Source organism: Eptatretus burgeri, chromosome 2 (genome assembly GCF_056783735.1).
Source record: "Eptatretus burgeri isolate ZD-2024b chromosome 2, Ebu_testis_v1, whole genome shotgun sequence".
Classification (NCBI taxonomy): Eukaryota; Metazoa; Chordata; class Myxini; order Myxiniformes; family Myxinidae; genus Eptatretus; species Eptatretus burgeri.
Genome location: NC_140962.1, coordinates 751,109 through 766,985, shown reverse-complemented (window position 1 = coordinate 766,985; position 15,877 = coordinate 751,109). Strand labels below are relative to the sequence as shown.

The 15,877-nt window shown below is 39.9% G+C and overlaps 1 protein-coding gene across 3 annotated transcripts in view; it reads right to left on the bottom strand.

Annotated features, from left to right (window-relative positions):
* Positions 1-214: 214 nt before the first annotated feature.
* The window catches only part of LOC147031243 (venom prothrombin activator pseutarin-C non-catalytic subunit-like), a 460,275-nt gene continuing 444,612 nt past the window's right edge, over positions 215-15,877 (bottom strand). For all 3 annotated transcript variants that reach the window (XM_085860320.1, XM_085860315.1, XM_085860319.1), the window contains one exon: positions 215-964. In XM_085860320.1, the coding sequence (XP_085716446.1) occupies positions 815-964 (150 nt within the window). In that variant the 3' untranslated portion in view covers positions 215-814. The remainder of the gene's footprint in view (positions 965-15,877) is intronic.

Here is a 15,877-nt window from a genome sequence, read left to right as displayed (position 1 = left end):
ATAAGAGGAGGTAAAGAGAGGGGGTTGTTTGGAGGTGAGGAGAGAATGTGTTGTAGAGGTGGAGAGGGTGTGGGGGAGCCGGGGAGCCGGGGGGGGGGGGGTTCAGAACATGCATTATTAAAATATTATACTACTAGTATTCTTTTAATACACAAACTATTGTACACAAGATATGCATTTAACAGTCAAATAATCACTCACACACTTTGCAAAATAAAATGTTATAGTTATTGTTTATTTGATTCATCATAGTTAATGGATTAGATAAGAATCAGGTGTAAATAAGCAAACACTTGAACATTAGTTTTGAAGCAGGAAGTTTTTGGTAACTCTCAAGGTAATGATACAAAAATCTGAATTACAGTCACATTTACAGATTTAAAGACTTAAAAACTACTCTTCAGATCAACTAAATTCAGACATTTCATTGGAAAAGTTTTGAAGAGTGGTCATGAAACCACAGAGCGAAGCATAAGATCAATGATTATTTTTTGGAAGCTAAGAAATTTTATTGGTTCAGAAGCAAAGCAATTGCCAATTTATTGATAATTAATTATGTGGACTGTGATACTCTGAAAAATTGCTAGTATTAATCAGTGTTATTAGTCTAGAGTAATATGGTGGCGATGCAAGGTTGATAGCATTGGATTACATTGGTGGCACTATTTAAAATGGTGTCGAGAAAAGAGTGATGGAATAAAAAGCTAAAATTTTCTTTAGGCACTCTATTTTATGGCACACTGTATTTCTGTCTTCTTTGTAAAATAAGTGAATGATGAAGTAAGCTAAGGTTCAATCTCGCCATTAAACAGATTCATTGCTCTGTGAAACAGCCAATAAATTCAAGGCGAAGTGTCGGCCAGCCGTTCCATTGCAGGGGGTAGACGCGGATGGCCATGGCAGAGATTGGTGGATCCAATTGGTTTCTCACATTGCTGTCGGAATCCCTGTTACCTTGAAACACCTGGGGGAGGAAGAAAAGAGCATTAGGACATTACATAATGTTGAACAGGAGCGAGCCCTGCAAAAAATAAATCATCCCCCCACCTCACCCCCTTTTCCATTTCACCTTTGCACTTCTCTTATACCTTATCTTCCTTGGCTTGAGTGGTGCCTCAATGGCCAATAAGCGCAGAGCGGGTAGGGTTTGGTGACATTAGGGGGCGGGGCATCAGCCGAGATGATAAAAAGGGCTGTAGGCCAATTCAATTCAGTCTAGTTCGGTGTTCAGCTGGAAAGTACAGTTCCGTCATTTCTGGATTGCAGGACAGAGAAGGGCTGACCAGATGAGGAGATGGGCGAGCAGTACCCATCATCATGTGATCCGTTCCTCTACCACTCAGGCTGCGCCCCTAGCATTGTGCCGAGCCCCCTTTCTGATCTGCACGGCCATGGTTCCTGTCTGCCTTTCACCTCTGTGGTCATAAACACCATGTTAGACTTGCGGTGATTGAACGGACCGCGCCCAATTATCCCGTGTCTCATTCCTCTCTCTGGTCTTTTGTGCAATGCTTGAGGCCTTAAGTTAGAATACCTAAGATTCTATCATTTGCATGAAACCCCAGGTCACGTATTTTATTTGTAAATGAGCCTGTTTATTTTGTATTAAAATCATTGCTTTCCTGTTCATTCCCATCCCATTTTAAATACACATTATAAACTCACTGTGTCTTGTGTGTTATTCAGACTGCTATTGATCACTGGTTGGGAATATCTGATTTGGTTTTAAAACCTTTTCCAGAATATTCAGGTAATGCTCATTATTAAATTCATCTCCTCGCCGGTTCAAACCACCGCTCAGGTTTCATCTTCATGAGGACACCGGCGAGGTAAGGTGCCCAGTGCACTGCCCGATCGGTCGTGGGCGTTCCATATTGAGCTGGTATCGGAGTGAATAGGCACTTAATCTGGCTCGAAGAGTCTCAACCTTAATCTTTGATTCTGCGGATTGTGAGGGAGCTTTGCATGTTTGATGAAGTTGATTGTGCATGCATTCTGCAAGCAGCTACACTGTATAGCTCAAGTGAATCAAGAATTAGTGATGAGAATGAGCTATTTGTTTTAAAGTTTACAGCTACAGTAATTTTTAATGTAAATACGGTAAAGGTAAAATAAAAACACAATAACTAGGTGGAAGAGGAGCGTGTTAGAGTTACCTAGAAACCAGTTTCAGTGTAAATCCCATTGTCTTGGCTCACGTGACCTTCCGTGAGCAGAGCAATGCTGCACAGGCCAACCATTATTTGGGCTTCAAGCATGGCTGAAGCTCTATTGAAATCGTTAGTATTATTATTAAAGGCGTTTTTATGTTCTACTGACCGATTTTGTGGCGGATCTGGAGGGAAAACTGTTCGATGAAATTGAACGAAACTTAACAGGATAATTACTCACCACCTGAAGTTTATACTATGAAACATTTGATGACGTAGGTCACGTGGTATGGCGGCCATATTGGATTTTCTCCAAAACCTAAAAACATCTTCTCCAGAAGGGATAAGCCAACAGCCTCAAGCTTTTGCACACATGTCCACTATTCCATGGGAATGTTAAGTTGTTAATTTGGTCAAAATCGTTATTTAATTTATATGATTTTAAATGATGCCGATTCGCCTCATTAAATATGCAAAATATGCAAATGAGAGTTGAAAAAATTTAATGACAGATTTAGATAGTCCATTAACAGGGGACTCCAAATATGTTTATACCATGTCTGGATTTGACCCCAGTGAGGCCCCAGAGACCCCCAAAGTTTAAAATCACCCATTTTTGAAATGTCGTTAAATGAAAACAATGCTTTGATGAAATTCAATGAAACTTAACACCTTAATAACTCTCCACTTGATGTTTATACTTTGATTGATGACGTCGGTCACGTGGTATGGCGGCCATATTGGATTTTCTCCAAAACCGAAAAACATCTTCTCCAGAAGGGGTAATACGACAGCCTCAAACTTTTGCACACATTTGCGAGGTTCCATTGCAATCTTAAGTTGTTAATTTCATCGAAATCGTTACATAATTTATATGATTAAAATGATGCCGATTCGCCTCATTAAATATGCAAAATATGCAAATGAGAGTTGAAAAAATTTAATGACAGATTTAGATAGTCCATTAACAGGGGACTCCAAATATGTTTATACCATGTCTGGACTTGACCCCAGTGAGGCACCAGAGACCCCCAAAGTTTAAAATCACCCATTTTTGAAATGTCGTTAAATGAAAACAATGCTTTGATGAAATTCAATGAAACTTAACACCTTAATAACTCTCCACTTGATGTTTATACTTTGATTGATGACGTCGGTCACGTGGTATGGCGGCCATATTGGATTTTCTCCAAAACCGAAAAACATCTTCTTCTTCAGAAGGGGTAATACGACAGCCTCAAACTTTTGCACACATTTGCGAGGTTCCATTGCAATCTTAAGTTGTTAATTTCATCGAAATCGTTACATAATTTATATGATTAAAATGATGCCGATTCGCCTCATTAAATATGCCAGATATGCAAATGAGAGTTGAAAAAATTTAATGACAGATTCTGATAGGACGTGAAGAGGGGATTCCAAATATGTTTACACTATGTCTGTATTTTACCCCAGTGAGGCCCCAGAACCCCCAAAGTTGAAAATCACCCATTTTTGACATGTCGTAAAATGAAAACCAAAGAAGATAGACAAAAAGTGACCACACATTCTGGAAGATATTTTAACGTTCTACAAGTTCGCCAGTAGGGTGAATATACTGGTTCTGGCTCACTTTTCCCCATGTAAATGAATGGGGGATTTTCAGCGATTCATATTTTTTCCATAAAAATAAACCCCCTTTTTATCCCAAGGTATATTTATTTGTCTCCCCTTTTAACCTGGGGACACTTTTTTTTTTTCAAATAATCCATACAATAAGATAAAGATTTGTTAAAGGTGATTCTAAAGAAATATCTAAAACGTCTAAGCCTCGGGACACTCTTTATCAAATAACCGATGCATATTGTTTAGCTCACTCATTGAACCTATAAACATTTGTTCATTCTCAAATTCCTTCAATAGTTTAATTTTCTTTGCACAATAATCCCCATCTAAAATATTGAAAAACAAAACATTTGAATCTTTATATTTTTTAAGATACCCCTTTTGTGCCATTACGAAATGATAAACTTCTCTTAATGATCTCATCTGGCCACCGCCCGAGTTGCAAATCATTTTTGTGTATAAACCACGCTATAAAAAAAGCTTTGTTTCAAATGTTTTCAGTTCATACCGTGAAAATGAGGAAGTGTTTTTTTGACACGGTCGTGCTGTGAAAATGAGGAAGTGTTTTTAGGCAGTCATGCTGTGAAAAAAAACAGGAACTATTCTGTGAGACAAGGTCTCGTGTTTATATTTTATCTCAGAACACGAACTGAAAACATGTTTAATCAAAACCATTTTAGGGTATTTTAAGTATGTTTTAAAAATGATTCATACACTTTTGAGAATATATCTCCCAGTTATTTTCCAAGCTGTCTCACCCGAAGCGTCATTTCCTGTGGCCACACCCAATGATTAAGCAATCTCCTCATCGTTGCTTTATAAGTGATTCGCCAGACAAAGTTTCTGCCAGACGGGATTTTCATTTTTACAACTGAGACATGAGCGATCTTTCTTCCGCGAACAAAACAGCTCAACACAAAGTTGGTAAGCCTGTGTATAGGTTCCTCTTTGAACGATGAAGCAATTGATTATAAATTAAATCGTGATAATTCTGATATATATATATATATTTTTTTTTCTTGGCAGGTCCTTGGAAGAAGAGCAGTTTACATATCACGACGAGGTGCATGAAATTAATGCTCTTATTGAAGAGGTCAATCATCTTAGAAGAGAATTAAAAAACATTTTTAAAGACTGACACGACGTCTTATCACGGCCTCTGATCTTTTTGCCATCTTGTACCAATGGTAAAAAAAAACTGAGACATGGACTCACTCTCTTCCGATGAAGATAACAGCTCACTACAAAGTTGGTAAGTTTGTGTATGGTTTCCTCTTTGAACAATGAAGCAATTGATTATAAATTAAATCGTGATAATGCGAAAATATATATTTTTTCCTGGCAGGTCCTTGGAAGAAGTGGAGTTTACATATCACAATGAGGTGCATCAAATGAATGAGGTCAATGATTTTAGGTTTATTGATTTATTGAAGAGGTCAATCCTTCAATGATTTATTGAAGAGGTCAATGATTTTAGAAGAGAATTGAAAAACATTTATATTATAATGACTGGTACGAAGTCTTATCACGGCCTCTGATCTCGAATAAATTAAACCAATGGTGAGACACGTGTGTGTGTGTGTGTGTGTGTGTGTGTGTGTGTGTGTGTGTGTGTGTGTGTGTGTGTGTGTGTGTGTGTGTGTGTGTGTGTATATATATATATGTTTATGTGTGTGTGTGTGCGTGTGTGTGAATGTGTATGTGTGTGTGTGTCTGTGTGTGTATATGTGTGTATGTGTGTGTGTGTGTCTCTTTCCCTGTCTGTTTGTCTCTCTCTATCTCTCCCTGTCTGTCTCTTTGTATCTCTGTCTGTCTTTCTACCTACCTCTCTCTGTCTGTCTCTCCATCTATACCCTTGACTCATTATTTTTTTTTTTTTTCAGCGCTATCACACAACATCAAATGTTGAAGCAATCTGGTACAACACATGATTTTCTGGAGGTAAATGTTTCTGAATTATTATTTGGTTATTCTTTTATTAATATCACTCTCTTTGGAATGTCGTCTTATGTTGGTTGCATCATTAGTTTGGACGCGGTTTTACCAGTACACTGGAATTCATTTTATTGGTCTTGGAAGGATGACAGGCTGAGTCGGCCTCCTGGTGTGTTAATTCAGTGGTCAACGAGGTTTGAACTTAGAACCAACACCAGGCTTACTCATATTACCATGTAATTATCTTTATAAAACCTAATTATTATCCACTTTTTGTTTCAAAACAGAATATGGTGTCTGAGTTTCGAAATCACAAGACATCTGAAGAAGATTGCTGGGAAAGATTATACATTCTCGCAAATGAATATTTAATATTTTCAATTTTGATTAATTATATTTGTTGTGTTTACAATTACTTGATTTTGAATTTCAAAAAGAGAATCAAGACATGAAGGAGAGGGAGGGAGGGGGAGGGGGGGGGGGGGTAGGTGCGCTCCCCCAACGACTCATCACCCCTCATCCCACCCCTCCCCATGTGTGTGTGTGGGGAAGGGTGGGGGTGGGATGAGGGAGGTGGTGGGTCAAAGTAGGGGCGCACAGGGGGATGAGGGGGGTGGGGCTTGTGTGGGTGGGGTTTATGTGGGCGGGCCTTCGGTGTGGGCGGGGCGTGTGTGGGCGGGGCTTGTGGGAGGGCATTTATGTGGGTGGGGCTTGTGTGGGAGAGACTTGTGTGGATGGGATTTATGAGGGCAGGGTTTATGTGGGCAGGGTTTATGTGGGAGGGGTTTGTGTGGGCAGGGTTTATGTGGGTGGAGCTTGTGTGGGTGGAGCTTGTGTGGGCAGGGTTTATGTGGGCAGGGTTTATGTGGGCGGAGCTTCGGTGGGGCTCATGTGGGAGGGGTGAATGTGGATGAGGCTTATGTGGATGAGCTTTGTGTGGATAAATGGATGGGTGGATGGGTGGATGAGTGGAGCTTGTGTGGATGGGTGGATAATTTTTTAATTAAATAAACATGTTGTTTGTGGGGAACTAATTAACTAATCACTAATTATGTGAATATGATGAATATTGGGTGGAGCTTGTGTGGAGCTTGTGGGGGGTTTGTGTGTGGTGGGGTTTGTGTGGGGTTTGTGTGGGGGTGGGTTTTGTGTGGGTGGAGTCAAAAAGGGGCGGAGTCAAAAAATTTCAATTTATCTTTGTCTTTTGTAATTCCTGTGAATAAAATGAACCGAAAATCTCTTCCCCTTCCAAATCATATATCTTATAAGTCCAAGGAACCGTATCTATTACATCAGCAATTTTAAAAAGTTCGTTCGTCCATCGTTTTGTAAAACCCTTTACAAAATGAGATTTCCACCTATATATTCTTACGATATCACCAACTTTGAACTTAGGTTTTCTGACATTAATCTCTTTTTCATATTTTAATTTTGTAAATGTTTCTGATGGTTTCATATTTGTTGACGTGTGAATCGTGTCATTATACTTATCCACAATATCCTGAATAAAAGATGACCGTTGTTGTGAACCGAGTTGTGTGAATTTTTTATATAGTCTCTCTTTTAAGGTACGATTAAAACGTTCAACAACAACTGCCTTCCCTTCATTAAAGGTACTGTATAATGTAATACTGTTATTTTTTAGAAAATTCATAAATGTCTTGTTATAAAACTCTCTACCCTCATCAGTCCACAATTTTTTAGGTTTTCTCTTACTTTTATTAAATATCTGTTGAAAGGCCAACATAAGAGTATTACCTGTTTTGTTTTTTAATGGTACAACCCATGCGTATCTACTCCTCAAATCAATAACGGTTAAAGCATACTTGTACCCCTTATCATTATTGAGTTCAATCAAATCAGCAGACCAGATATAATCTACTTCCTTGGAATAAACTTTCCTTCTCTGAAACTTTGTGAATATTGGTTTATGTAATTCATCAGCTAATTGCTCTTCAGTCTTAATGACATCATTAGAGCCTATAAGTTTTTTGAATTTCCAAGTCCAAGTTTCAATTTAGCACTGATCATCTTCTTCACAATGAACCGATCAACTTTTTCTCTCAAGGTTGGATTTTGTATAAGAGACAAATTATACAACATTTCTCTATCGGCTTCATGCTTTTCTTCCAACGTTGTGGTATTCCCATAATCAATATCGTGTCTCATGCACACTTCATCAACTCTATTGATTGGTTTACTCCAGGATTTAGGATTGTCTGCCTCATCTAATCTTTTATCCAAGTTTGTGCCTGGACCACAGAAAGAATACCCTGGAAGATGTAATTCCCCTGGTATTCCAGTAGTTGTAAATTTACTTCCTGATAAAAACTTTTGTATATCTCCTCCTCGTTTGTGTTTGGAGATAAATTTATTTTTTTTGAACCACACACCGAACATATACCTTTTTGTATAACCCTGTTATTTTTACTTTTAATATATGAAATATTTTTAGTATTAGTTTTCTTTTTACATTTGAGACAATAACTCATTTATTTATGTGAAAAATTCCTGCAGAGTGCAAAAACCTTTTTAGTTTCCAACATGCACATTTGAATCTTAATTTTTAAAACATAAAGAATCCTTAGAAATGCATTCACTCTCTCCTCCATTTATTTAAGAAAAAAAATAAAAATGAAAAACTTGAATTAAAATGAATATCTTGTCGATGTCAATATTCTTGTCGAAAGTATTGCAAATAGACTTGCCAATTCTTTGTTTTCCTCCTTGGTGGGTTGAGTTATTTTCTGTAATACCACCAATCTTTTTTAATCTCACTGGTTTCCATATTTTGATATTTATTTTGTCTCGCTCTTTCCTCCCTCTCCTTCTCCCTCTCCTTCTCTCTCTCCTCCTTCTCTTTCTTCTCCCTCTCCTCCTTCTCTCTCTTCTCCTTTTCCTCCTTCTCTTTCTTCTCCCTCTCCTCCTTCTCTCTCTTCTCCTTTTCCTCCTCTTCCCTCTCTTCTTCAACTCCTTCCTCATCCCTTATTATCCTTGAATCGCTTATACCCCATAGAATATCATACATATATTCATCAGGATTTCTTGTTATTCCTGTATTCAAAATAATTTTTTTTACAACAGGAAACCAATAAAATTTCTTTTGAATTTCGAAGAGCCTTTTCTTAACTTTATAATTTTTTCATTATTTAACATTCCAATTAAATCTAAAGTTGTCGGTTTATCAACATCAGCATAATGCCAATCTTTTATTGAAAATACCTCATTCTTATGTTGTAGAACATATTTATTAAAATACCGAATACCCTTTTCTTGAAGGTATGCTTGGACACAGAAATGATAATTTTCTTGAAGCCTTCTTGCTGTCATTTATGGATTAGAAATATATGTTAGAATAATATTATGGCACGAAACACCTCCCCATCTTCCCATAGTTAAATCATTTTGTATTTCCTTACTTATTATATATAATCCTGTTTTTTCTGTTTTCATGATATAAACAAGGGCAAAACCATTACTATATTTACCCTTATTAAATTCTTTTATTTGTTGTTTACTAATCGTGGCCTCACAAAACTCATTCTCGATACCAAGTGGATAATATTCTTCCTTACGAGACTGATTTAATTGTTCCAGGTCTTCGAGGTTAATTTTAAATGACCAATTATACCCTAAATCATTCATATCATACCCCCATTGTTCTATTCTCATACAAACGATACGCCCTTCTTTATAAAAATTTATTTTAATTCGAACTGTGAATTCTGTATGACCTGGAGATAATATCAACACTTCTGTATCTTTGGAATACACAGCCGTTTTATTTAAGTATATATATTGTGATAAATCGCTTAATCTCACCAAGTCATTCGCGTCAGTCGGGCTTGGATAATTTTTTAATTTATAAGCATTTTTCATGTTAATATTTTTGGTTATATTATATTTATGTCGTTCAGCCTGTGCCTTTGTGTAATAATTTGATAAATCAATATGCAGTTCTTGAGATACACCAAAGATAGAACCATCTTTACCAACATAAGTCATTTATATTAGATTAAAAATAATATCATAAAATTTTTAATTTTTGTTGAGTTGAAATAACACATATAGACATAATTGACCACAAGACTTAGAATTTAATTCTTGGACTCGAAATGTTTGATAAACACCATTCTGTAAGAATTTTATGACTTCAACAGGTGGTGGAAGACGAAAACTATCAAAATAATATTTGTCTTGACTATTAAAAATACAAACCCAATGAGAACCGTTCCCATTATTATCTTCTAAGTTCATAATAATATTCTTTGTATGTTTCGGCACATTTGTTAATTTATCTCTCATACAAATAACCACATTATGAATTTTTAATTTCTTACAATATTTGACAAGTTGTAAATTTGATGTTGTATTCTTTCCAAATTCTTTAAACCACTCATCAATGCTCATTTATTTATTAGAAAGATATAATCCATTACCTCTTTTCGTTAATTTTACACCTGCTTGTGCTATAGAAGAAAGCATATCTCCAACTAACAATCTCGCTTTATCAGGCAGACCTTCAAGTTTTTCAGCAAAATCTACAATTGCACCACTTCCACTAATTTGTTTCTCCAACTCTTTGTTATGTCTTTCCAATTCTTTTTGAGCCTGGAGTTGAGCCTTCCTTTCGTTGGCAGTTTTCACCGCTGTTGAAATACCACCCGTCAATGCTCCAACCGCACTTAAACCAGCAAATAAAGGAATTAGAAATGGGAGAAATCCTCCACTCGTCTCTCTTATTGAATATTTTTTCAACATTGGTTTTGTCATTTTAATTTTAAGTGAGCCAGTGTCATTCAAGATTTTAACCTGTTCTCTTGTGAGCAAAACATCAATTCTTACTGCTCCTTTTCTCTGAATTGTATTAACGTTAATCGTACAAGGCTTTTGATTTTGAACACAAGATGATAGTTTATGAAGATTGATTTGATTAACATATACCCCAGTTGGTACTTTGCCACTCATTTATTTAACAAAAAATTATGTGAGACGAATCATCACACCATTATCTGTATTAATCTGTAATTCTGTTTCTTCCAAAAGCAAACAATATGTATCAACTTCTTCACTCTCTCCTCTTTCAATGTATAGGGAAGTATCCACTCAATTAGACTTTATAGTTTCCTTTTGAGCGCTCAGGTCAAACGCATAGATTGTATACAAACTTTTAAATGCTGTCATATCCAAAATAGGTTCTTTATTTCCATTACTTTCACACACCTTTTGGTAAGACTTATATGCTTCAGCAAAATCATTTTTTTCCCAATTAATTTCCAATCTATCTCGTGGATAAAATGTTCCATCTAGAGAAACGCGAAGTTGTTTCACCTTAGCATTATCACTCAATGCATTATTCTTATCAGTCGCAGTATCACCATCTGGCTTTTTAAAAATGATCCACAGATATCGTGGCTTTCCTTCCAGAACACCCAAATTCCACGTGTAAGTAGTTTGGTTGAGTTTAACGTGTTGACATCTTCTTTTGAGGTATGATATACTGAGTGGTTTCTTTGAGTTAAGTCTTCGATTCAACATCTCTTCTGTTTGAAGATTAGGAGTATATTCACTGATATACCAACTCATCTCCTCAATTACAAATTTATTCTGATCACCAAAAGCATTACCAACACCAAAAAGCAATCGATTTTCATTATCATTCCTTTGTAGTTGAAATCTAATTTTAAGACCATACAGAACTTTATCATGATCACAAAATCCAAATATACCTTTAAGAGGAACTGCCACAGTAAAACTATTTTCTGCTTTTGTATCATCATTATACATTCCTTTCCTTTGAGTATATCCAGGGTCTGTGTTTGTTCCCGTTGACATATCAGGAATAAAACCTTCAACAGACCCCTTTCCCATTCTATCACTGAATGTATAGAGTGTAAATTTCATCATTTCAGATACAGCAGAGACATAATCAACCACTTCAACTTCTTGTGTTCCAATATACAAACGCACACTATCAAACATTTTCCAGAAGAAATCATTTACAAGTGTAGCGTTTGTGTTATTCCCAGCTTTAGTGAATTTAAATTTACACAACAAGAAACTTTCAGAGAGATTCAAATAGGTTTGTTGATTATTTATTTCAAAACTTTTTGTACCATTCGTATTCCAGTCTGTTCCAGTTATTGCATTTACCTTGAAGTAATCTTCTTTTTAGTGGAGTTTGAGATAATAATAGTATCATCCAAATCATAGATACTATCAATTGCTTCCATACTTGTATTTATTTAGGAAAAAAAGATGTTAATGTGGTGAATTGAGGTGAATTGAGGGACATGACGCGGGATCACATGTTGTGCGTCTCGCGTATAAGGGGAGGTCTCCGCGGCACGAGTGGTTGTCCCCGGGGCATTGCCATTTACATCGGCTGTTCACTTGATGCTCGTTAACTGAAGGTGCTCATTGACTGGTGAGAATGGAGATTATATCGAACTCCGTGCTTACGCGGATTTAGTCTGCAATGATTAATCGCACATGTATACGTTACTGCTTATGTACTCCTAGCTGAACCTGTATTCCCCGGTGTGCCCACAGAAGCGGCTCCAATCAAATGGAATAAAGCCTAAACTCTGAAGGTTCTTCTCTCGCTCTCATTTCAATTTATTCCATTTGGTTTTCTCGGCTCTCTCAACCAATGATGGACAAGATCTACAAACCAGAGAGGTTCGACGCAGACCCAAACGCGACTGACGCAGAAATGAAATGGTCGCATTGGTTCTGTTCCTTCTCACACTATCTGACCATCATCGAGGAAGGAGCCGACAAATTTGCCGCTCTCGTGAATCATGTCTCGCCCAGCGTATACAGGCTCTTCTTGGAGTGCGACACTTACGAAGCAGCAATCGAGGTGCTGCAAGCGCTCTATGTGAAGCCCAAGAACGAGGTATACATACGACATCTTCTCAACACACGCAAGCAAGCAGCCGGGGAGACAATCGATCAGTTCCTGCAAGCTCTGAATCAGCTGGGAAAAGACGGCAGCTTCCGGGCCGTAAGCGCCGAGGAACACCGAAAGGAAGCCACACGGGAGGCATTCATCCAAGGACTCAGATCAGCCCACATACGGCAACGCTTACTAGAGAAAGCGCAACCCACTCTTGACAAGGTAGTCGATCAGGCACGAGCGATGGATACGGCTCAGCAGCAATCTGAGTCATTTGGGACACCGATGCTGCTAATGAACGCTGCTACGGTGGGAACTCAAGGAACCCCACTGGCACAGACACAGCCAGACATAGGGGATGGAGAAACACCCAAGGAGCCGGATACCCAGGCCACGTCAAACTCCTCAGCAACTGCTCCGGTTGGTAAATGCTTCTTTTGTGGGTACAAAAGGCACCCTCGTCAAAAATGTCCCGCCAGAGATGCCACATGCATGAATTGCGACAAGAAAGGGCATTATGCCAGGGTATGTAAATCTACTCTAAGGAGAAATAAACCCACTTCTGCGGCTCTCTACTCGCAAAATAAATTAACTGCAGCCTCCCCGGGGAATCTATCCAAGGCTATCATCAACGTACGAATTAACGGGCAAATGGCTGAGGCACTGATTGATACCGGTAGCTCTGAAAGTTTCGTCAACAGCTCGCTAGTGAAGGGCAGGAAATGGGTAATCCACCCGACTGACAATACGGTATGCATGGCCGCCACCTCACTACAATCCCGCGTACGAGGGTACTGCAATGTTGAATTGGACGTAAAAGGGTACACGCATCGGGATGTAAGGGTACTGGTGCTTCGTGATTTGTGCGCAGACGTAATTCTGGGTCATAATGTCCTCAAGCAGCACACGAGCGTCGAAATACCCTTTGGAGGAAGCAAGCCTCGTCTAATTTTAAATGCGTTGACCACCGCGGAGGTGACGTCCCCCCAGCTGTTCGCTAACTTGTCGCCGGTCTGCAAACCGATAGCGATTAAATCGTGGCGATATACCACTGCTGACATGAATTTCATCACTTCAGAAACCAAGCGATTACTGGAAGAAGGAATTATAGAACCGAGCGACTCGCCATGGCGCTCACAGGTGTTAGTAACCAGCAGTCAGAACCATAAGAAACGAATGGTTGTCGATTATTCCCAAACGGTCAATCGCTTTACCCAACTCGATGCCTACCCCCTGCCGCGCATAGACGAGATGGTCGAACGCGTGGCCAATTATAAGGTATTCAGTACCATCGACTTGCGAAGCGCCTATCATCAAATTCCCATCCGAGAGGAAGACAAATCTTACACTGCATTCCAGGCAGGGAGGCGCCTCTACCAATTCAGGAGAATACCTTTCGGTGTCACGAATGGGGTAGCTTGCTTCCAACGGGTTATGGACGACATCATCTCAGATGAAAACCTCAAAGACACTTTTGTTTACGTGGATAATGTCACAGTGTGCGGTAGGGATCAGGGGGAACATGATAGGAATCTAGACAGATTCTTGAGCATTGCTAGAAAATATAATCTGACTCTCAACTACGAGAAATGCGTATTCTCGGCAAGGTCAATTGACCTTCTCGGCTACACGATAGCCGACGGCACAATTAAGCCTGATCCTGAACGATTGCGCTCGCTCCGTGAGCTTCCACCACCTCAGGACTTGCAGACAATGCGCCGGGTGATCGGGATGTTCGCTTGCTATGCGAGATGGATTTCGCAATACTCCGAGAAAATACATCCCCTAGTGCATTGCAAAAACTTTCCACCAGATGCCGCTGTTGTAAGAGCTTTCCACAACCTCAAGGATGATATCAGTAAGTCCATGGTTTTATCGATCGACAGCTCGGTGCCCTTCGTGGTGGAAACCGACGCTTCAAATCACGCCATAGCTGCTACACTTAATCAGTCTGGGCGGCCGGTCGCGTTCTTCTCGAGAACTCTCTCTAGAAGCGAGCAGAGACACTCAGCGATAGAGAAGGAAGCGTACGCCATCGTCGAAGCGCTGCGGAAATGGAGACATTATTTACTGGGAAACCACTTCACGCTCGTTACGGACCAACGATCCGTGGCATTCATGTTTGATGGGAAAAATAACGGGAAAATTAAGAATGAAAAAATTATGAGATGGCGGATAGACCTAGCTTGCTACAGTTACGACATTGTTTACCGGCCCGGGAAGGAAAACCCTGCTGCAGATACCTTCTCTCGGGTCTACAGTTCGGCAACAATCAGTCAGGCTTTGCAAGACCTACACGTGCCTCTCTGCCACCCAGGGGTAACCAGGATGGCACATTTCGTGCGCAGACAAAATCTTCCCTATTCTGTTGAAGATATTAAACAAATGAATGCTTCATGCCCTGTTTGTGCTGAACTAAAACCCAGATTCTTTGGCGCGGCATCTGGCAGACTGATCAAGGCCACTTCTCCCTTCGAGAGACTAAACATCGACTTCAAAGGGCCCCTGCCGACCGAGACAGACAACAGATACATATTCACCGTTGTTGATGAATATTCAAGGTTCCCTTTCGCATTTCCGTGCTCGGATATGACCTCGGGCACTGTCGTGAGATGTCTCTCTGACCTCTTCGCTATGTTTGGGAAACCTTCGTACATACATTCAGACAGAGGGCCGTGTTTCATGTCGGCCGGGCTAAAACAATTCCTACTAGAGCTCGGCATAGCAACTAGTCGAACGACGGGTTACAACCCACAGGGAAACGGGCAGGTGGAAAGGTATAATGGAGTTATTTGGAAAGCCGTAACTCTGGCGCTGAAATTGAGAGGACTGGGCCCCGAGCGGTGGGAGGTTACTCTTCCCGACGCTCTGAATTCCATACGCTCTTTGCTCTGCACGTCCACCAATGCAACTCCTCACGAACGAATGTTTACTCACCAGCGACGTTATGTTGACGGTCAAACGGTGCCCAACTGGCTGACCCATCCCGGTACAGTGTTCATGAAACGCCCGGTCCGACAAAGCAAGTATGAACCCCTGGTGGAGGGGGTCGAACTCATTGACACTAATCCAGAGTATGCTCATGTCAGGCTCCCGGATGGCAGGGAGACCACTGTGTCGGTTCGCCATCTGGCTCCCTCAGGTACTCCTCCCGCAGGTACACCACCTTCTGGCACTCCTCCTTCTGACATTTCCCCCCCAGGAACTGCCGCGTTCCACCCGAGAGCGATCGAGGAGTCATCCCCGGCACAAGTCGAGGCTCACCAAGAGGATCGGGAGTCTCCCT